General features: G+C 45.9%; 1 protein-coding gene across 2 annotated transcripts; it reads left to right on the forward strand.

Moving 5' to 3' along the window:
- The first annotated feature begins 1,828 nt into the window (after positions 1 to 1,828).
- LOC131696470 (transmembrane protein 198-like) lies at positions 1,829 to 21,972 on the forward strand. 2 transcript variants are annotated; one of them, XM_059013243.1, is made up of 6 exons: positions 1,829 to 2,766; positions 6,227 to 6,335; positions 16,351 to 16,585; positions 18,038 to 18,613; positions 19,242 to 19,390; positions 20,840 to 21,972. In XM_059013243.1, exons 3-6 carry the CDS (start codon positions 16,429 to 16,431, stop codon positions 20,987 to 20,989), a joined length of 1,032 nt encoding a protein of 343 aa, XP_058869226.1. In that variant the 5' UTR covers positions 1,829 to 2,766; positions 6,227 to 6,335; positions 16,351 to 16,428; the 3' UTR covers positions 20,990 to 21,972. The 2 variants fall into 2 exon arrangements, with proteins under 2 accessions (XP_058869226.1, XP_058869225.1); XM_059013242.1 differs by lacking the exon at positions 6,227 to 6,335 and having other exon boundaries at positions 1,830 to 2,766.
- Positions 21,973 to 23,759: the final 1,787 nt, after the last annotated feature.

Genomic DNA, 23,759 nt, shown 5'->3' on the forward strand with positions numbered 1-23,759 from the left:
TGCTAATGCTTTACCATGCCTCTCTGTGCTTCACAATGCTAATGCTTGACCATGCCTCTCTGTGCTTCACAATGCTAATGCTTTACCATGCTTTCACTTCATGCTGCTCTTTCACTATGGTTTGATAATGGCAGGTTGTTTAATGCACCTATACTGCCTCCCAATGAGATCTGCGACACGGACGTGCTACTTTGTGAACTGAACTGAACTTCAGTCAGACCCACCCCCCGCCTCATTAGTCATTTTGTATTATTGTGTTAAAATCCCCCTATTAGCGGGAGGCTGTGAGAATCCGATTAAGGACACGGGAGAACAGAGTCCTATTCATACCCCTTCCCCTCCCCAAATCCTTAATAAAGCAACACATAATGCTAGTCAGCTTCCTGATCAATCAGTTTTCATCAGGCGACACTCTCTCGTGCTGGATGTCTTGGCCAGGGTTTTATAAAAGCATGTTACAGTCTTAAAGAGTCATCTTTTTAATGTACTTTTCCCTTGACTTTGTTTGCATGAATCATATTGGTTCTTATTTAATGTATCATGCATTGCTCCTCAGTATCTTGCAAAGCGCTTTGTGATGGTGGTCCACTATGAAAGGCGCTATATAAAATAAAGATTGATTGATTGGTTGATTATTGCACACACTCGGATGCTTTTCATTTTTTGATGGGTCTGTGTTAATATTTTGAGTTCAGGAGTTGCTCTTCAGTTCTAGTTACGTGCCACAGGCCTATAGGCAAGATCAGTCTTATATCAGAAAGCTCTTAGGGGGTGAGGGAGGGAGCAGTTCAGTCTCCATGCCTCAAGCCTGCCCTGGACTGGAGGGAGCACCCTTTCTCTTAGGGGGTGAGGGAGCAGTTCAGTCTCCATGCCTCAAGCCTGCCCTGGACTGGAGCACCCTTTCTCTTAGGGGGTGAGGGAGCAGTTCAGTCTCCTTGCCTCAAACCTGCCCTGGACTGGAGGGAGCACCCTTTCTCTTAGGGGGTGAGGGAGCAGTTCAGTCTCCTTGCCTCAAACCTGCCCTGGACTGGAGGGAGCACCCTTTCTCTTAGGGGGTGAGGGAGCAGTTCAGTCTCCATGCCTCAAGCCTGCCCTGGACTGGAGCACCCTTTCTCTTAGGGGGTGAGGGAGCAGTTCAGTCTCCGTGCCTCAAGCCTGCCCTGGACTGGAGGGAGCACCCTTTCTCTTAGAGGGTGAGGGAGGGAGCAGTTCAGTCTCCATGCCTCAAACCTGCCCTGGACTGGAGGGAGCACCCTTTCTCTTAGGGGGTGAGGGAGCAGTTCAGTCTCCGTGCCTCAAGCCTGCCCTGGACTGGAGGGAGCACCCTTTCTCTTAGAGGGTGAGGGAGGGAGCAGTTCAGTCTCCATGCCTCAAACCTGCCCTGGATTGGAGGGAGCACCCTTTCTCTTAGAGGGTGAGGGAGGGAGCAGTTCAGTCTCCGTGCCTCAAGCCTGCCCTGGACTGGAGGGAGCACCCTTTCTCTTAGAGGGTGAGGGAGGGAGCAGTTCAGTCTTCATGCCTCAAGCTATGGCCCTGGACTGTGCTAAGATAAAATACGATTCTCACCCACTCAAGGTCAGAAGGCTGTCTATATTCCAGGGGTGGCCAAAGCTCCTTCTAGTCCTGGTCTTTGTTCCAGCCTTGTTCTAAATTGTTTAATTGGACCAGTTAAACCTCAATTGAAACCCTGAAGTAGTTAATTATATGATTTGACCAGTTAAACCTGGAGATGAATGGCCCTCCAGGACTGTGATTAGACAGCCCTGCTATGTTTAGTGTGTTTAAAGTGATTGATGTGATATGTGTAAGCCAGTGTGTTAGCTGGTGCTATCAGTGAAATGTGTGTCTGTTGTGTGTGTAAGTGTGTGTTTCTTGTGGGGGTGTTGCTGAGAGTGCTACAGGGAGGATGGTTGCTGTCTCTCTCCCACACAGACAATGAAATCATTATTATCTCGGCCTCCACCGAACCGCTGTGACCCGGAGCAGCCCATGCCTCTTGGGTCGACGCCAAAAAAGCGATGAGCGAATGAGCCACCCCTGCTCCTGCGCTCAATTAAATTACCCAACAATTTACTAACGTGCACATTTAAAATAAATACACACATTCCTCAATAAAAACAACAAAAACGAATCTGAAGAAACAGCAAAGGTTTGTCTCTCGTTGTTAGGGTGTTTCTCAGTCACGCTGTCGTGTAATACGAACCGGCATGAGCAGGCCTCGCCTCCCCGAGCCCGAGCCCTCCCCCAACCGGCAATAACAGATGGTCTCTCTGGGCGATGATGTCAAATCTTTTCAGCTGTTGGTTAGCGAGAGCCGAAAAGCTTTTTTTGAGTGTGAGCAACGAAGGCACAGGTTTACCCCAGGGCACGCATTCAGAGCACTGTGTGGAGGGAGAGAGGGGCAGCGGGTCTCAGGACTTCACGCTGCACTCCTGCAGGCGCATCGTTACACAGCAGGCAGGCAATTCAAAATACAATCGGATGCCGTTTTTTTTACTCTCCGTCAAGTTGTTTTGTTCGCTTTGTTTCCCTCAGCTTCCCAGTATTAGTAACGTTTCCATGCAGGCAACTTGAGAGCCCCCCCAAAAAACAAAAACAAAACTACAATAAAAAGCTAGTGATTGAGAAGAGAATAAAGAAAACAAAGTGTGTGGTTTTTTTTTTTAAACCGGCACATTTGAGAAATGAACTCTATCACTGACGGGGATATTTCATGAGAAAACTTTTGGATTTCCTCTGGGAAACATCTGAAAGTCATTTAAAACGGTGAGTTTTTAAACTTTTTTTTTTAAAACACGTAATCGTTAATACATTTGACTGAAGGCGGACGGTGGAGCGTTATTACAAAACTATTTACGATTTTAAAAAAAATACCGTACAAACATTGTGTGTGTGTGTGGCATTGTTTTATTGTGGGGAAAAGTAACACATCCTTATTATATTATAAATACGGAATTTTACACAAATACGGTACTGTTGTGAACATTACATGAGCGATGTTTGTGTGAACTTTTTATTTTTGTAGAGAACGTTATGTATTGTTTTATGTCGCGTCTTTTAAATATAAATATGATTTAATAATGAAAAAAAAAGTCCCGTTAAATGTAACGCGTGAACTCTGTGTGTGTGGCGAGTTTTTAAGTGACAGGCATCAGGCAGGCGGATCGTTCCTCTGTCATTGCACCCACGCCTCACTGTGTGCTTCTTTTCCTATTGCATCTAGTCTAGTGTGCAATTTAAACAGAGTGCTTCTGAAGCCGGAGAAAGAGGCTTTAGCGTTTCTTTACACACGAAACTAGGTTTGTATTTCTTACAATTAGTTGATTTTTTTTCAAGAACTCCAGCAGACAATGAAAATAAGTGAGTTTTCTAATACATTTTGCCAAATTGCGCATATGGGTTATATTTGTAATGTTGAATGGATTCCATACTCGCCCTAAATAATTCTTCCAAGAAATTTCAGGTAGTGATGACCTCAGCCCCTTTAATCTTTGCTTAACTGGCTAGGGGTGTGTATCTTATAGGGAGAGTAATAATAATCTATTGTCACCATATGATACATATCATGTTACCCAAGTCGGAGTACTACATTGTGAGAACATATGTCGTCCTGATGCCTTGACTTAGCTATAGCACCATGTCTGCTGTGCAATAGCATTATGGTCATTCTAGAAAGGCTATTTGGGTTAATTGATTTTGAAACAATGTCTTGTGCTTCCTTGGCCTACCATTGGCCTTCTGTCTTTCAGATCTGTCTTGGTTACACAGCAGGGAGATGCAGTTTTTATATATTGCATACGGAATACTCCTGGGGGACAGGTCGTTTACACAAAGTGTGTGCTACATGGGAGAGGTGTTTCTGTGTTTTTTGTGTGCGGTAGTCTGGCTGACCTTAAACTTAATTCCAAATGCTTGTTTTCATATTCCATAAAGCTAACACATTAATAAGGGCACATGCATACTGTAATCAAATTGAGTTCTACTCTGAAATATAATTCCTTAGCGTTCTGTGTGGAAAACAAAGCTATGAGACGCTAGACTAGTGGTGGGCCACCGTATGCCCTGATCACATGCTAGACATGGCCTTGAAGGATCATGCATGAATACATGCGTTTCAATTGGTGCAGACCCTTGGAATAACAGATTGTTCGAATTCATCACAAGCAAGCTCAACTGGATTGAGATCCGGGGATTGTGGCGGCCGTGGAAAATGCCTGAAGTCTCTCCTCAAACCGCTGGAGCACAATTCCAGCACGGTGGACGGGTGCGTTCTCATCGCTGTGGTACAGCACTGCTGATCTGCAATGATGCTTAAGTAAACTACAGCATTCAGGTGTACCAGGAGAACACGCCCCACACCAGGGTGTACCAGGAGAACACGCCCCACACCAGGGTGTACCAGGAGAGCACGCCCCACACCAGGGTGTACCAGGAGAACACGCCCCCCACCAGGGTGTACCAGGAGAGCACGCCCCCCCACCAGGGTGTACCAGGAGAACACGCCCCCCCACCAGGGTGTACCAGGAGAACACGCCCCCCACCAGGGTGTACCAGGAGAACACCAGGAGAACACGCCCCCCACCAGGGTGTACCAGGAGAACACGCCCCCCACCAGGGTGTACCAGGAGAACACGCCCCCCACCAGGGTGTACCAGGAGAACACGCCCCCCACCAGGGTGTACCAGGAGAACACGCCCCCCACCAGGGTGTACCAGGAGAACACGCCCCCCACCAGGGTGTACCAGGAGAGCACGCCCCCCACCAGGGTGTACCAGGAGAACACGCCCCACACCAGGGTATACCAGGAGAACACGCCCCCCACCAGGGTGTACCAGGAGAACACGCCCCCCACCAGGGTGTACCAGGAGAACACGCCCCCCACCAGGGTGTACCAGGAGAACACGCCCCCCACCAGGGTGTACCAGGAGAGCACGCCCCCCACCAGGGTGTACCAGGAGAACACACCCCCCACCAGGGTGTACCAGGAGAACACGCCCCCCACCAGGGTATACCAGGAGAGCACGCCCCCCACCAGGGTGTACCAGGAGAACACGCCCCCCACCAGGGTGTACCAGGAGAGCACGCCCCACACCAGGGTATACCAGGAGAACACGTGTATGAATTTCTCCTTTTGAAGTCTTCCGTATTAGTCCTAATCCTCATCAACATGCAAGTGCTTTTACTGTGATTAAGATTGAACAATGCAGCCATTGAAATATCCCTCAGATATTTGGCATTATTCTGGATATATTCTCTCCCAGTTTCAGTTTTTGCATAAGTCTTCACCATCCATGCTCAGATAACACGCAGCGGCACCAAGCTGTGCAGCCTGTCCCCCATTCAACCCTGCAGTCTTTACATCATAGTCAGCATAGGCGCGACTCTTCCTGCCTGCAGATGCTTTGAAATGTAACTATGAATTACTCCAATAGCAATGTACTCTCGTACGCACGCAGTCTTCACTAATGTCCCTATTTAAAGACCTTACTGTAGCCCGTTTTTAACATGGCAGATCATTATCACATAAAACAAACACTTGGGGGGTGCTTTCTCTCAAACTGAAACTTTTAAACCAAATGTTTAAAAATGTAAAATACACTGCCTGGCCGTTTTATTAGGAGCAGATTGGCCCTCCCTTCTAAAAGCATAGCAGTTTTAAAAAAGCAAAGTGAAATCATAGGTAAGAACTGTAAAGACGGGAGAGATAGGATAACGCTTTTAAAAAAACTATGCTAAATGCATGTATACTTGGGCTGACAATGATGCAACCATCTACTGAGCCACATTATTGTAACCACTTAAACGATATGGTGCTAACAAAATCACTGCAGGGAATCTACTGTTTGAGTGAATTAGTGCTGGGACAATATATTGGGCTATTGGAGCAAACGCTGCTTGATTCTAGCGGAGCAGCAGTCCTCTCCAGTGTGCCGCGGCTGCACAGATGCATTTCACTTTTTGCTTTAATCAAAACTTTACTTTGCATAGCCACTTAGATTTGCATTATCTTCAGTGAATAATATGTCATCATTTTTCCAGACACTGCATTAGAGGTATCCTAGCCTTTCCTGCAACCTTCGACAGCGACCGCTCCGGTTGAGCATTTTATTTTGCGTCTCCATACTGAACATGTATGTGGATGTGTTATTAATTGACTTACTGCCCACATTTCCTGTCGCTTTGGATTGTCACTCATAAGCAGGGTCTAAGTTGCTGTTTTTTGCAGTGCTGTGCATCGGCTAAACTCTGCAGGATTCCACAGTGTTGCATCTTGCCTCGGCTAATCCAGACAATTCATCCCATTACCAGCAGCCTCGGTCTGCGCTAATGGAAAGGTAATTCTATTTTGTGACTCGTACTCACCAGGCTGGGTGTATCGTGGGCAGGCTAAAAATATACTGCAAGGAAACGAGGTGTACTGTATGTGAGAGCTAATCACCATAGACCATATGCTACCAGCTGCATTCTCATGTACTGTTGTAGTAATGGACAAGGTCTAGAAGATGGGAGTTATGCCTAGAAGTGATGGCAAAGAATGAAATGTTCCCTAAGCCCCATGGAAGCTGTTTCACCTTTTAAAGGATCTACCGTGGAGGGTTGGCAAAATTCACATCTTATAGACCCTTAGTAATGAGGAAAATATTAGAGATGAATGCATTTAAAAATGGGCAACACAGCAAACATGTAATGCAACTTTGCTGTTTGAACAGAAAAGAGTCTTTAAGAAATGAAACTGGTATCACATGGTCGATTGCAACCATTGGAGTGATATTGACCTGCAGCACAGGAAGTGGTTAGGGTATGTTTAATCTACAGTGTTATTTATAATGTCTCTGAATTAAAGTCAGTTAAATCACTGGTAATTATTGTATAGCAACATAAATGCATTGTTGTTCATTGATTGTGATGTGATGAATCCATAATGTAGAATGTGTGTGTGTGTGTGACTGTGTATCTGTGTGTCTATGTGTGTCTGTGTGTGTGATTTGCCAGGGTCACAGCACATTTTCACTCCTTTTCTTAGGCTAAAGTTGATGGTTTATGGGATTAGAAGAAACAAAGAGACTTTTGTCAGGGCGATTTCTTCTGAAAAGAGAACAGGGAGTGGATTTCAATGACTTCCGATCATGATAATATCATCTTGGTGCTGCTTCAAAGCCTTTCCAAGTGAGTTCACATTTTGAACGGATATTATAATAGAGTAACTTATAATTATAACTAGCATTGGCATCATAAGGATTTCAATGAAGTGCAGTGACCTGAATTATTAATTGGCCCAGGTGCAGGCTGGGATATGCATTAATTAAAAGCCACTCCCTACTGGCACTTCTTTAATTGGACACACTGTCGTAACTCTTACAACTTCAGCTGCAAGTGCAGCACACACAGTAATTATTATTATTATTATTATTATTATTTATTTCTTAGCAGACGCCCTTATCCAGGGCGACTTACAATTGTTACAAGATATCACATTATTTTTACATACAATTACCCATTTATATAGTTGGGTTTTTACTGAAGCAATTTAGGTAAAGTACCTTGCTCAAGGGTACAGCAGCAGTGTCCCATACCAGGGATTGAACCCACAACCCTCCGGTCAAGAGTCCAGAGCCCTAACCACTACGCCACACTGCTGCCCTTGTAATCTCAGAACCCTTTTGTGCACCTCCATTAGCTCCACACTGTAGGTCTCAGATGTGCAGTTTTGAAAGAAACACGTGTGGGCGCACATTCATTTTGGAACATGATATCTGGCACTACGTTACTGTAGCTCCAAACATTTGTCAAAGATGTTATTTATCGCTTTCTCTTATATGCAGGCTGTTCTAACTTCCCTTTTCTATGTCTAAGATCTAAATGAAACGTGTTGCATCATGTTTTAAAAGTTTGAACTTTTAAATAAATAAATAAAAGCTAGATAAATAAAAATCTAGCTTTTTTTCACTTTTGCTACATTTTGGCAAAAGATCAACTCCTTCTATATTCTCAAGAGTTTAGGTGGGTTCTGTATTGCGACATGCAGTAATAATGCTTTAAAGGTTCATGTTCCATACATCAATTTCTACCAAGCGTTTCTAAGGGTTGCTACTTTACAGCATGTTGGTTTTATTATCCTTTGATGGGAACTGTTTCTCCAGTTGTCATGACACTTGGTATTAACACTATTTAGCACAGGTTACTGAGTGTCCGATTCTGAAGATATACTGGGGTGTCTGTCTGTCCGTCCGTTTGTCACACTTAGTTTCGCATATAGCACAGCTTAACCAAGTGTTGTGAAACTTGATATCAGCATTACCTGTCCACTAGAGTATCGGATTCAGGAGTCTGTGTGTCCATTCGTCCGTCTGTCTGTGTGTCACCCTCACATTTAGGAAATATTTGGAGAACCGCCTGTCTTGACTGAACATGTGTCTCTGGGGGGTGGATGTCATTGACATGGTAGTTTTGTATTGTCAGCAGTGGAGGGTATATACGGTGTGTTGCTGGCATGCTTATTTAACACGGAGGTACAGTTGAACATGCTTGTGGGGCGGCTGGGAGCTCTGCACTGCAGATCAGTGAAGGTAGAGCGAGGGTTTCCACTGAGTGATGGAGAAGGGGGGCTTGTTGAGCACTGGATCGAATTGCACAGCTGTGGAAAAACTGAATAAGCAAGGATGAAGCTTTCAAATCCCTGGAAAAAGGGTGCAACGAGAGTCCGGGTGTAGCAGACTTAACATACTGATCCCTAACTTCTGCATTCCCATCTGGGTTGGTTTTAGTCTTCTGATGGTGTGGGTTCAGTCTTTTTTCTTTTATATGTGAGTTAGGGAAACTTCAGGACTGTGTGTGTTTTGCTTAGTTTACTTTAATTTACGTTGACCAAGGCCCGTGTCCTGTGTGATCCAGTAATGAGACGCTATGGTTAATGTCCAACCTCTCTCAAGGGTTGTGAATACAAAAACATGAAATCAAGCTTCACACCCCAGCGTTGATTTGTTAAACATATTTAGTCGTGGGAGGTCCCTAAAGGTCTCCCCTGGTAAAGGCACGGCCGCATGGTGTGCAGGGTGAGTCACACAGTCAGGGGGGCGCAGGGGTCCCCGATGGTCTCCCCTGGTAAAGGCACGGCCGCGTGGTGTGCAGGGGGAGTCACACAGTCAGGGGAGCGCAGGGGTCTCCGAGGGTCTCCCCTGATAAAGGCACGGCTGCGTGGTGTCCAGGGCGAGTCACACAGTCAGGGGGGCGCAGGGGTCCCCGAGGCTCTCCCCTGGTAAAGGCACAGCCGCGTGGTGTGCAGGGAGAGTCACACAGTCAGGTGAGCGCAGGTTCCTGGCTGTGTGAAGTACTTCACTGGCTCTGGCGCTAGGTTAGGGAGGCAGAATCAGCAGGGCCTGTTTCTCCTCATTGCCCTACAGCGGACCCTACTGGCTCAAGCAGACCCCTGCAGCGCTGGCCTTTGTCCTCCAGGGGGTGGTGGCTCACATCTGCTGTGTAGCTCCGGGGTGTGAGAGGTGATTGGCCTGGGGATCGGAGGACACCCGCTGACGGTCAGTTCTCCTGAGCTGTGTGGGGATCGCTGCGTTCAGGGAACAGAACTTTGACATTATAAATTGGGGAGAAATTGAACATTCAAAATAAAATAATGCAAATAATTTGTATAATAGATATAGTGGTAAAGTAGTGTGTAAGTCAGGTTTTGTGAAGTATTTTGTAACTAGGACATGAGTTGTGTTTTTTTTTTTTTTTTTTTTTTTTTTTTCACTGTTATGTTCGGTTCCTGGTTCACCTCCCTCCTGACACCATTTCCTGCAGGGGTCAAGCAAGCACGAACTGGAAGTGATCTCAACTGCAGCATTTCCTGTTTGCCGAGGTCAGATGTCACACAGCCCTCTGGGATTGCTAACGAGAGTTATCCGCTTGGTTCAGCAGTGTTCTGTGTTGCGTTGGAGGGGCCCAGGCCTGCACAGTTGCTGCTTGTTGTTTTGAAGTCTTCTCAGTGCCTCGATTCTTGTCGTTTTACAGCACGTTGGTGTTATTATAGAGGTCTTTTATTCGAATTAATTTATTATCGATGGGACACCCTGCATTTCAGTAGCTGTAATTATCCCTCTGGGGGTGAAATTGTATGTGGTAGAATGTTACACTTCTCATTTTACCATGCAAGTCATGGTGATCTGCAGTACAATTTCATCATGCCTTACCAGTTTCATTTATATAGCGTCCTTCATGTACAAGCATACCCGGGCACGTTACAGAAATACACAGCTGACCGAAAGAGCTCCAAACTGCTCTCCAGTGAAAGGACAAATCAAAGAGATATGCTTGCAGTTTAGATTTAAAAATCCAGACTAACTCCGCATTCCGGATAAAACCTGGAAGTGAGTTCCAAAGGGAAGGAGCTTGAGATCTAAAAGCCCTCGCTCCGTAGGATTTGAATGGAGTTCTTGGAATGACAAAGGCAGCGGCATCGGCAGATCTGAGCCGGTTTGTAGGGAGTAAGTGAAGGGGCTCTACACACTGCGGCAGCTCCACTGAGGCATATTGTTCTTCATAGAAGTAAGAAAACAAGATTACTCCAGTCCAGTAAACACTATGCTTCATTTTAAATGCCAATTCAGCACTTAAGGAAAAAAATTAAGTGTTTTAAAAACTATTTTAAAAGCAGTTGAGAGCTAATGAAATGCAGCAGCACTGTGAGGCAGTGTTTCAGGTGCGTGTGTGTGTGTGCGTGTGAGCTGGCTCTCTGTACAGGGCTGTGAGTTCAGGGGAGGAGAGGGTTTCTTTCTCTTCATTGGAACAGATGTTTCTCAGTGGAACACATGCAGAATAATCAGCACTCAGGGAGTACATTACAGGGTTATTTGTGTGTTTTGTTTTCATAGGGAAATGAGAAACACACATCATCTCTACAGCATTTGGATCGTATGGAATGTATATGTTATGTTGTATATTGTATTTCCCCGCTACCATCAGACAGAACCAGAACGTCAAACATTCTTTCTTTAGCAGATTTCTCACAAGTCCGCTGTAGTTTTGCTGTGGTTGGTTTTTACTCTATTTCACTTTAAGTCAGTTGAATTAAATACCTCTTTGTAGTTTTCAATATGACGAAAAACATGACATTTCGAAATCCAGCCAATCCACAGCTGTACTCCAAGAAACTTCAATTGGTTTCAAAGTCTTTAAATTGTAAAATGGTTTGAAATTCTCTACATGTACTGCTCTGGCGTGTGGAGCGTCTTCTTGAAGACATTGAAAGAGACTTCCATTGTTCTGCTTCCTTTGAGTATTTCTATAATCTCCAGAACACGTTACTCAACCATATTTACGCATGCCCCTGAGTGTGTCAGTATTGGGCATTGTAACCCAGCCCTTCTGCTCAGCGGGCTCACAACAGAACTATGCCAGCCTCACCTAGCTGCATGAGATGGCATGGCTGGTGTGGGCGTGAGAGACCAGGGAGCAGCCAGACAGCTGCAATCTAATTCTACACCTCAGCTGCTGATGGGCTGTTTCATGCTGGCAGGGATGCACGCAGTCAGCCTGGCTGGAGCATTGCTTTCTGCAGTTTAACAGTATGATCCCTTTGAGCAGGCACGCAACATTCCCAAAAAAAGAGGCCTTGGGATGTCCCACGACTAGGGTGTGTAGGGACGGGGAATGGAAGGTATTTAAGCATAGCTCAGCGGAGTCTAAATAAGGGCAAAATGAAACATGGATTGATCCGTCTGCTTGAGGTTGGAAATGTATGCTTGGTTTCTGAAATATGCTAGCGCCAAATTATCTATAAAACTAACGTTATATTTTGGAACATTAATAGTTTAAAATAAAACCCAGCAGTTTCATAATGTAGCGCACAAACGGCAAAGTGTTGTGAAACAACAGTGCGTTCACCAATATAGGATCGATTCATTTTTTGTATGCCCGATTCAACTATTTAACTATCCGACTCCCAAATTAGTAAAGCTTCTACCCCTGTGTACAGTCTAGCAGTTTTTAATTTGTCAAAGAAAGATACTATAGAACAATATCTAATTTACTGTTCTGAATGATTACTTTAAATGTTTAAAACACAAGATAATTCTCTCTGAGGGCACTCTACCAGTGTATTGATTTCATGAAAGTGATTTAAAAGAGAAAGAAAGTGGGGTCTCCGAGGTGTCCGATGGTGAAGGCACGAGCGTGTGGTGTGCAGGGGGAGTCATATCACAGGAGCGTTCATACAATGGATATTCCATATGGAATGTCATCATTACTATCGATCAATCAATCAATCTTTATTTTACATAGCGCCTTTCATAGTGGAGCACCATCACAAAGCATCTTTCTGTCACTATTTCAGAGACAGCCAGAGACAGAGAGGCAGTGTGACAGTGAGACAGCAACACAGAGGGACAGGGAGACGCACACAAGGGGGAGTGAGCCCCTCTCCATGTGCATTCCAGCACTCCCTCTCCTTTCAAACGGGGGAAGCGCTCCCCTCTGTGCAGCGGCAGTACCCAGCATGCACCTCACTCACGCCAATGGGGCTGCTGCCAGCCTCTCTGCGGCTTTGTTCCTTGATAATGACTCCATTCTCGCAGTCTAGAGCTGGGACACTGATACCCATTGTCTGTGTGCTCAGACTCTCCACTCCAAGGGGAGAGGGGGTGGGAGGAGGCTTTATTTAAACCCTCATCTTAACCCTCGCAGGGCGGACCAGCCCACAAACTAGCATAGACTTCCACACAGAATGTGATGGTTTAGCAGGAGTTAGAAGAGTATCCATATCGAAGCAGCCAACAGCAGCCCTTACTAGCCAGGAGCCTGTGAGCTCAAGCGGACACCTGCAGGGCTGGCAGCTTGCTAGAATCCACTCCTGGGTGCACAGAGACCATCGGAGCACTGACCGTCCGTTCCCCTGAGCTGCTGTGAGGATCGCTGCGTTGAGGGGGGTGAAAAACATGACTGAAATGACTGGGTTGTTGATTTTAAGGTTTTTTGGTGATTGGTGTGTTTTGTCAACTCTGTACTATAGATTAAGAGGCAGGACCCTTTCCAATCTGAGAACAAGACAGATGTGTCAAATTGGAAAGGGTTTTGTGTTTCACTGCAGCTTTAATGAATTAAGGAAAGTGAAGCCAAGGATGAGAGACTCAGAGAATACAGAATAGTTTCCAAACTGACTGTATCCACACGTCATCCTCAGAGAGACTAACAACCAAATAATTTCTATTCTTTCCAGTGGTGGTCATGTGCCAAACTTTCCCTTAGTCCTGAGAGAGAGAGAGAGAGAGAGAGAGAGAGAATTGTGTGCGACACTGGCATATTGTTCTGCACTGAGACACAAGATGAATTATTTTTCCATTCAATTAAAACAGGAAAATGTGTTCAAACAGAAACGTTTCTTACAGAGTGTGCCTGAAGGTACAATCTGTGGCTGTGTGTTAATTCAGAGTGCACTGCCTATCCCATAACAACCAGGGGGAGGGAGACTTGATCCAGTCTGTTCCATTCACTTAATATTCAATTCCGTCATTCTCACACGTTATAGCAAACCCCTATTGTCATTTTAATAAATCCAGTACCATTAAATACATTTGCATGCCTTACTTTCAGGTTTGACTGTTTTATTTCCTAGGTTGCTTCCTAACAGTGTTTCCTTACATCTGTAATGTAAAGTGACCTTATTAGTAAACACCAGCGCCATCTAGTACACAGCAGCGTACTGCCAGCAAAGCTAAAGGAACCTTGATCCAGTGTCAGATCACAGCTTTTAATATGTGCTTGATTAGCCCCAGTGTACAGGTAACAAGCTCAGGTGTGTCTTACTAAACTCATAGTAAAACCTAGAATGGATCAAACTGCTATGCAACGGGAGTCTTATTCCCATCCCTTGATTTTAAAATCTTTTTGCACCACGGTTATCAGTTCCGTGATCAGATGTTTAGTGAGCATTCAGTTGTCTCAATACTTGGTGGTGTTTGGGGACAGTTAACAGTTTAAACTGTAGCAAAGTGTTTCAAGTTTAGAATTTAGCCTGAATTCTCAGCTACATTCTTACAGTTATTTATAAAAAGCCATGGAGGGTTTCTTGTGATGGCTTTCCTGATTGGCTACAGTGTGTAAACGTGTTGAATCCTGAAGTTTAAACGGTTTGGTAATTAAACATAAACGTAACACCCGTGGTAGGTATTGTATAGTCTGTGTGTTCCTCAGTATTGCAGTCTTAAGAACTGCAAACAGATGTGTAGCTGTAATGAAGTGAAGCTTTGTCTTTAGTCTTGACTTCAGGGCTCCTTGCACTGCAGTGAGGATGCAGTGAGGATTGGGTTTCAGTGTGAGGATTGTGTTGCAGTGAGGATGCAGTTGTGCATTGTGTTTCAGTGTGGGTTGTGTTGCAGTGAGGATGCAGTTGTGCATTGTGTTTCAGTGAGGGTTGGGTTTCAGTGTGGGTTGTGTTGCAGTGAGGATGCAGTTGTGCATTGTGTTTCAGTGAGGGTTGGGTTTCAGTGTGGGTTGTGTTGCAGTGAGGATGCAGTTGTGCATTGTGTTTCAGTGAGGGTTGGGTTTCAGTGAGGATTGTGTTTCAGTGTGGGTTGTGTTGCAGTGAGGATGCAGTTGTGCATTGGGTTTCAGTGTGGATTGTGTTTCAGTGTGGGTTGGGTTTCAGTGTGGGTTGGGTTTCAGTGTGGATTGGGTTTCAGTGTGGATTGGGTTGCAGTGAGGATGCAGTTGTGCATTGTGTTTCAGTGAGGGTTGGGTTTCAGTGTGGGTTGTGTTGCAGTGAGGATGCAGTTGTGCATTGTGTTTCAGTGAGGGTTGGGTTTCAGTGTGGGTTGTGTTGCAGTGAGGATGCAGTTGTGCATTGTGTTTCAGTGAGGGTTGGGTTTCAGTGAGGATTGTGTTTCAGTGTGGGTTGTGTTGCAGTGAGGATGCAGTTGTGCATTGGGTTTCAGTGTGGGTTGGGTTTCAGTGTGGGTTGGGTTTCAGTGTGGGTTGGGTTTCAGTGTGGGTTGTGTTGCAGTGAGGATGCAGTTGTGCATTGGGTTTCAGTGTGGATTGTGTTTCAGTGTGGGTTGGGTTTCAGTGTGGGTTGGGTTTCTGTGTGGATTGGGTTTCAGTGTGGATTGGGTTGCAGTGAGGATGCAGTTGTGCATTGGGTTTCAGTGAAGATTGGGTTTCAGTGTGGGTTGGGTTTCAGTGTGGATTGTGTTTCAGTGTGGGTTGTGTTGCAGTGAGGATGCAGTTGTGCATTGGGTTTCAGTGTGGATTGGGTTTCAGTGTGGGTTGGGTTTCAGTGTGGATTGGGTTTCAGTGTGGATTGGGTTTCAGTGACTGGATCCTGGTCAGTGTTCTGTGCAGGTGTTTTGTACATTAAGTGTACACACATAGACCAAGCCACACAGACTGTGTGAATCTCACAGCAAGGATACAAACCTCACAGCCCTCACAGCCCTCTGTGAAAGGACCGGGAGAGAGAGAGTACATGGAGCTAACAGAATACGTCTTACCAACATGTATTGCTATGGCTAGAGATGCGAATGCATGCTTGAGGAGCGTGGCTTCAGACGTCTTCCATGGCCTCCACAATCCCCTGATCTCAACACTATTTGTTTGGGATGAACTTTAACACTCATCCCAATCCTCTGCTACCTCTGCGCAGATTGTAATATTAATGACTGAATGGATCCTTCAAGACTCCTTCCAGCTCCTTCTGATCCAGGCAGAAGGAGGCCCAACCTGATATTCGGTACAGCTCCAGATAGTCACCAGGCAGTATACGTTGGTATATGTTTTCTATTAAAAGTAATTGTAGCAAAACAAATCCCCAAATCTTCCATTAGGTCCCAAATGTGCAGATATTGAAGAAACCAAGGTTACAGAAACCCTGTATTTTCATTTGAACAATGCCATTGCTGTGCCTTACAGGAAGTCTTCCAGATACCATGTTTGCGAAAACTTACAGAACATACAAACTACCTGTTAACAGGTGCAGAAGTCTCATTGAGAGATACAGAAAACGTTTGATTGCAGTGATTGCCTCTAAAGGTTGTGCAACAAAATATTAGGTTAGCGGTCCCATCATTTTTGTCCATGCCATTTTCATTTGTTTTATTATTTACAATATTATGTTGAATAAAAAATCAAAAACAAAGTCTGATTTCTATTAAATATGGAATAAACAATGGTGGATGCCAATTACTTTTGTCAGTTTCAAGTTATTTCAGAGAAAATTGTGCATTCTTCGTTTTTTGTGGAGGGGTACCAACAAATTTGAGCACGTCTGTATATAATGAATGGATGTGCATGGCAGAGGAAATGTATGGAAGGGTTTTGTTGGCTGCAATTACTTTAAAATAACCCCCTCTTTGCATCTCCCAGGTCAGTGCTGTCCAGGATGATGTGGAGAGCGCTCTGATCCCCCCCTCTCTACTGCTTGGACCAGCGACCCCTCCAGCCATGACCTCGGAGCCCCTGCAGATTGACCTGGGAGTCGCGGGCGAGGGGGTGACGGAGGTGGACGTGTGTGAGCTGGAGATCCAGAGAGACTATGAGATCATCCCTGCCATCATCTGCACCATGTGCTGCCTCTTCGGAGTTATCTACTGCTTCTTCGGTGAGCCACTCGCTGCCCTTAGACACAATGCAAGGTGTAGCTCTGTATTGGGGATGATGAGTGGGGATGCAAGGTGTAGCTCTGTATTGGGGATGCTTAGTTACCATCAAGACTTCTAGGGGTTTGTGGAGTGGCCCAGTGTGGCTAATGAAAACGAGGAAGCTAGCACAGCCTAGCAGTCTAAAGCTCTTCATGCAGCTGTTAGTTTCTTGGCTTCCTCGTTTTACTGCAGCACGAGCACCATGCCTATAGTGGGAGCCCCAGTTTGTTATTCTAACTTGTCTCCTTTTATAGAAATCCCATCTTTACATGGCTGATCCCTTGACTGTTATTCTACATATGAAGTGTTTTTGCTCCGATTTATTTAGACTAGAGCCACAAGAACACAGTGATTAGAACATTCTTTACAAGTTTATCAGATACAATTTCTACCCCCGGGACGATTCTCCTCTTGATAATGTAAATAGTAATCATATCCTGCTGCTTTGGGGAGCGAGGGTTTCAGTGCCTTCACTCGCTCCCTGTGTGTCATGTGTCTGCCAGGACCCTTTCCAGCTGCAGTGTTGAAAGACGAGATTCTGCTTTCTATGGGGCTTTGCTGCCTTCTAGTAGACAGTGGGTCTTACTGCAGCCATGAGCTGAAGAAGCAGTACTGGAACAGTGTTTCAATATCATATAACTAACGGGTAATAATATACATTTACAAAGACTTCTTGTCAATGTTTGACAAAGAATTTTACTATTTAAATGTAAATGCATTATTTGTAATGATCAAACCAATTGCAGTGGTACCCAAAAATATTCTCCATTTTGTAGGAATGAGAAATGATAGGGGGTAGGACATTTACTGTGCGTCAACTCCACTCAGCTCAGACCCCTAGTTTATTAACTACTGACTTTACTGAAGGGGTTTCTGTGGACTGCCAGGACAGGTATCACATTGACTTCAAAATCCAATGCGTGCTGCAGGGGATGATTTGATACCAAAGCATGTGCTTTCACAAACTGGTACATTATTATTATTATTATTATTATTATTATTATTATTATTATTATTATTATTATTATTATGTTTATTATGTTTATTTAGCAGATGCATTTATCCAAGGCGACTTACAGAGACTTGGGTGTGTGAACTATGCATCAGCTGCAGAGTCACTTACAACTGCGTCTCACCCGAAAGACTGAGCACAAGGAGGTGAAGTGACTTGCTCAGGGTCACACAATGAGTCAGTGGCTGAGCTGGGATTTGAACCGGGGACCTCCTGGTTACAAGCCCTTTTCTTTAACCACTGGACCACACATAAGTGCCATTAGTCTCTGCAAATGTGTTTGTTTTAATTTACACATTTCATTTTGTACTGGTAAAACCATGTCTTATAAACCTCATTTATTTCAACATGAATCCATGACATGAAACGCACGGCTAAGTCTCTCTCTGTCTCCCTGCAGGGTACCGCTGCTTCAAAGCCATCATGTTCCTGTCGGGTCTCCTGTTCGGCTCCATCATCATCTTCCTGCTGTGCCACAAGGAGCGGGTTCTGGACACGGAGCTGAGCGTGGAGGTCAGCGCTGGCATCGGCCTGGCCATCGGGCTGCTGTGCGGCCTGGTCACCATGCTGGTGCGCAGCGTGGGGCTCTTCATGACCGGCCTGCTGCTGGGGCTGCTGCTCGCCGCTGCCGCCCTGGTGGCCATGGAGCAGGTGTACAGCCCGGGCACGGTGTGGGTGCCGGTGGGCATGCTGATGGGAGCGGGCATGCTGTTCGCAGTGCTCACCCTGCAGTGGCAGAAGCTCTTCACCGTGCTCTCCACCTCTGTGTTCGGAGCTGCCATCATGACGGTGTGCGTGGATTACTTCATCGAGATGCTGGTGCTCGTGCAGTTTGTGTACGATTGCATGCGCCTCACCCCCTCCCCGCCGCTCTGCTGGTACAGCTGGGTCATCATGGCAGTGTGGCCAGCGCTCAGCATTCTGGGAATCGTAGTTCAGTGGAAGCTGACGGCTGAAGGATTCTCTCATACTGAAGGTATTCTTTTTGTAGTGTGTTTTTTTTTTCTCAATTTTCTACTCTTGTGTTTTTGCTTGGGTTAATGCCGAATCGGGTTTCTAGAGTTGGATAATTGTTTTATTTATTTATTTATTTATTTATTTATTTATTTTAATAAAAAAACAATGTTGTAATTATAAAGTGCATTAATGTAATTAATTGTTGTTGTCCAATGGTACATACTGTTAGCGCAGGCATGAGCTGACCTCAGTGTTACATGCAGAATAACTCCAAGCCCCTCACAGCAGCGTTCGTGTAAATGGATTGCTCTCCCGGTGTGGGGAGCATCGCTTTGTCAGGGTCATTTGGGAGAGAAATTTGACATGTGCTACGGCCCACAGAAACCATCCCGTGGCCCCCAGGGGCCTCGGCCCCCAGTGTGGAAACCCCTGGTGTAGAATATCTTCTGGTTCTTTGCGTGTTCATTTTATACTTCCATTCAGGGTATGCAGATATAATGCGTCTCTGCTGAATTAAAAGTTGCTGCTGTTTCCTGGTACCTGATCCCTTCCTGTGCTGTAGGTCACCCCAGTGGTTTAGCTCCAGTCAGCACAGGAAGGGATCAGGTTTGTTGCTGATGCACTGTGTGTGTGATTCTCTCTCTCAGTGATCATCTCCCGCCGTCAGAAGAGAGTTCAGCTCATGAGGATCCGACAGAAAGACGCCAAGAAGCACCAGCCGGGCCCTGCGCCGGAGGGGACCTACCGCAGGAAATCCTACCCAGTGAAGCGCTACGCTGGGGACGTGCTGGCCCCTGTGAGTGACCACACCCCTAACACCTACCCCTAACCCTTACCCCTAACCCCTACCCAGTGAAGCGCTACGCTGGGGACGTGCTGGCCCCTGTGAGTGACCACACCCCTAACACCTACCCCTAACCCTTACCCCTAACCCTACCCAGTGAAGCGCTACGCTGGGGACGTGCTGGCCCCTGTGAGTGACCACACCCCTAACACCTACCCCTAACCCTTACCCCTAACCCCTACCCCTACCCCTAACCCTACCCAGTGAAGCGCTACGCTGGGGACGTGCTGGCCCCTGTGAGTGACCACACACCAAACCTACCCCTAACCCCTAACCCGAACCTCTAACCCTACCCAGTGAAGTGCTACGCTGGGGATGTGCTAGCACCTGTGAGTGACCACACCCCTAACAACTACCCCTACCCCTACCCCTACCCCTAACCCTACCCAGTGAAGCGCTACGCTGGGGACGTGCTAGCACCTGTGAGTGACCACACCCCTAACACCTATCCCTACCCCTAACCCCTACCCCTAACCCTACCCAGTGAAGCGCTACGCTGGGAACGTGCTAGCACCTGTGAGTGACCACACCCCTAACCCCTACCCCTAACCCTACCCAGTGAAGCGCTACGCTGGGGACGTGCTAGCCCCTGTGAGTGACCACACACTCACACATCCCTGACCACTCGCTCACAACTCCACAGCAACACTCGCTGCTAGTTTTAGTGAAAATCATTTGGCAGCAGTGTAATCTTCAGTGTGTTTGTCGTGATGTCACAGTCCAGTATTACTAGAGGTGCAATTTCCTAATGGGAATCAGCCAGGTAATAATGAACGATAACAGAAGCATTGACTAACAGCTCTCTGACGGAGGGCTTTGATAACAGAAGCATTGACTAACAACTCTCTGACGGAGGGCTTTGATACAGAAGCATTGACTTAACAGCACTCTGACAGAGGGCTTTGATACAGAAGCATTGACTAACAGCTCTCTGACGGAGGGCTTTGATACAGAAGCACTGACTTAACAGCACTCTGACGGAGGGCTTTTTATGATGGTCACAGAAATTCACAATAAGTTTAAATGTTTTGAAGCTAATATCCCTTGTAGCCAGCAGCACCATGGCAACTTGCTGTGCTGCTCTTCAGGGCTGAACCTCAGTGTGACCCCAGAGCTGCTCTGTCTCTCTGTCTCTCAGACGCTGTCTCTGTCTCTGTCTTTGTATCAGTCTCTCTGTCTGTCTCTCGTTTGTCTGTCTCTCCTCTCTGTCTCTCAGATTCAGTCTCTCAGACTCTCGGTCTCTGTCTCTCTGTCTCCGCCTCTCTGTCTCTGTCTCCCAGACTCTGACTGTGTCTCTCGGTCTGTCTCTCAGACTCAGTCTCTGTCTCTCGTTTCTCTGTCTGTTGTCTCTGTCTTTGTCTCTCAGTCTCTCAGCCTCTCAGACTCTCTCCTGTGTTTCAGAGTTACCTCCAGAGCCTGAGGGATCGGCAGATGGGCACAGGCACCTCCCTGAGCAGCCTGAGCACCAACACCCACACCATGGTGGACCTGGACTACGAGTGCGGCTCCACTGTGCCTCTCACTGCCACCACGCCCGTGGTGCGGGTCTGAGTCCTGCTGTCCGCCTGCCACACCCCACGTTATCAACTGTGCAAAATCCTCAGCTAGTCTCCCCGATAATCCACAAGAGCACAAAACCGACGAGCCCCCTCTCTGAAAATATCTTCCCTGTCATTCTTTTTATTGCGTGTTTTCAGGTTTCTGTCCCAATGCACCAGCAGTGGCCCCTCACATCGCTGTGTAGCTGTGAGGTTAACAAACCCGGCTGTCTTTCCTTGGGTTCTGCCTGGAGTGTCTGTTACTTAAACTCGAGGGATATTGGAAGGGAAAGAGGCTGTTTAGCCAGTCAAGCTTGAGCCTTGCTTGCTTAGCCCCAGGGCTGTTGTCAGCTGGTAAACTCTACCACTTCTGTATTCCTCTCCATATAAATGTGCCGCCTCGCTGGCATGCTGAACAGCTGGTTTTACTCTCCGCTCTGTTAATCCGTTCTAGCTGATCAGGAACAGGAGGTCAAGCTCCGATTGGCATCTCTGTGAATTCTGAGAATCCCTTGGATTGCTCCTGTCTGCTCAGGTCTACTTTAGAGCGGTCTTATTCAACGCACTAGCAAGTGACCACCCTTCTGCAGAGAACTGCTCCCCCTTGTGGAAACAAAGTAGATTGCACTCAAAATAACAACCAGCAGTCCTGGGAAATAAACTGGCAGATGACAGTTATTTGACAACATTTTAAATACAAGTTTAAAATGTATTTGATTTAATTATCAGTGTAGACAGGAGGTGGTGGCTGATCGTGGAGTAGACCAGCATGTTGTCATGATAACTGATTAAGGGGTAGTTTACAATGATCTTTTTTCTGTTGTGCCTTCATCAAGAATATTTTCTAAAACAAGATCAAGTGGATCAGAAAGGACACTTAAATAATAAGAAAAGTGTCTAAATCCAGAAAATACAAGAAGAAAAGACCCAACTTCCCCCAAGGACAACGAAGAGACTGTTTCAAACTCAAAGCTCTTGAAAGACTCTTTTTTTTTTTTTAAATAAACTAATAAATAGTTTAAACAATTCTGTGGCGTGGGCCTAATTTGATACCTAGCAACAATTCCTACAGTGACTGCCAACAGTGTCTGGCTTCTACCACACAGTCACAATTACAACTCGTCTCCATGGCAACATAGTTTAGTCTGGTTGCCATAGGAATGTTTGTTTTAGACAAACTTGGCCTCACAGCGGCCATCTTGTTCCAGCAAATCTGCTGTGTGATTGTGTCCAGGAATCTGGTTGCCATATGGACAGCAGGTTTGCCTTAAGCCATGTTTATGCTTCTCTGAACTAAAAACATATTTTTATTTTATTTTTCTTGTAAGTAGAAGTGTCTCCTGAGTGGCGGCCATTTTGTTGACCCGTTATTGAGGCGTAAGAAGGTTTTTATAAAGTTCACCATAGAAACACAGTCAGTGCCTTAGCAACAGATAAAAACCACAGCTTTGTGATGTCAGTCAGTGACATCATACTGCTTCACAGGGATTTAAATAAAGCTTTGTTTCAGACTTGACAAACTCTGTGCTGTTCCAAGGACTCCCACCGGTTCTTATAATTGTGGGCTCCTCCTTACATTTAAGAACAATACAAGAGCTCCACTCAGACAAGGGTGATGTCCTAATATGCTCCCCCCAGTACTACCAGTAAGATGTAGTATTGCCTGAACAGCGTTCCTGTTGCAGGGGAAGGTCTGCATTAAGACACAGCCTTGTCTTGTGGTTAGTTTGGCAGACCATGCTGGGATAGCAGAAGAGACACTTTATAAAACGAGTTAGTGCTGAACGAAGGGGACTGAAAGCCTTTATTACTAAGAGTGTCACGGTGCACTCATGTCACGATACGCATCACGACGCGTGTGGCGGTCGGCTGCTTGAGTGATGCATAGTACCATGAAATGATCGTGAAGGAGCATTTTGTTAAGAACTGAGATAGGGAGAGCTATGAAACATGCTTCTGCTTCATTGCAGTGAGCTGTATCGTGCTTGCAGGATGTTTCACAGCACACAGAGCCCCCCCGGCTTCTCTGAGGGTTATTTACATCCCTGGTGCTTACAACTGAAGCACTTCAGTCTGGGGTCTGTTTTGTTTTGGGTGTTGAAGCCAGCGATGCTTAAAATGTCAGGAGTTTGAAGCTGACGCCACGAAGAGCTAAGTGCTGAGTCCAGAGAACTTGGTATTAACATCAGCGTAAGTTATGGATGCTATCAGATTGTGGGGATGTAGGGGTGTCTGTGTCTGTCTGTTTGCATGTATCTGCTGAAGCGCTTATCCGATGTCATGAGGCTAGGGAATACTGATTCTAGACTGCGCTGTGCTTGCTGCTGATCTGCATCGTGGGCATCAGCTTTTCATCATCCTGATGGCTCTGGTTTTGATTTCCCATGAAGATACAAACCTGTGTTTGTCTAATGAATGACCGGCCACAGAGGTCGCTTCTGATACCCTGAAGAACTAGGTGATGCCTCCCACGTTTCATCACAATCGGAAAAGCAGTTCAATACAGAGATGAAAAATACAGTAGATCAGTCTCTGTAAAGGACTTTGGCAAACATAGAGGCAAGATGAACCAGTCACAAAGAGAACCAGTGTCCTGGAACCTCAGACCAGCTGGTTCGTGTCTCCGCTGCTCTGATTTCAATAGAAAGACATGCTGTTTTATTATTATGATGTCTCCTGAAATCTCAGACTTCTGGCTGCTGCAGAGCATCAGTGATTTACACAGGAGCCTCAGTGCTGTGATATCTTTGTACTAACTCTTGTTACGTGGTTTATCAGTTCCA

The sequence above is a fragment of the Acipenser ruthenus genome, chromosome 45 (genome assembly GCF_902713425.1).
Source record: "Acipenser ruthenus chromosome 45, fAciRut3.2 maternal haplotype, whole genome shotgun sequence".
NCBI lineage: Eukaryota > Metazoa > Chordata > Actinopteri > Acipenseriformes > Acipenseridae > Acipenser > Acipenser ruthenus.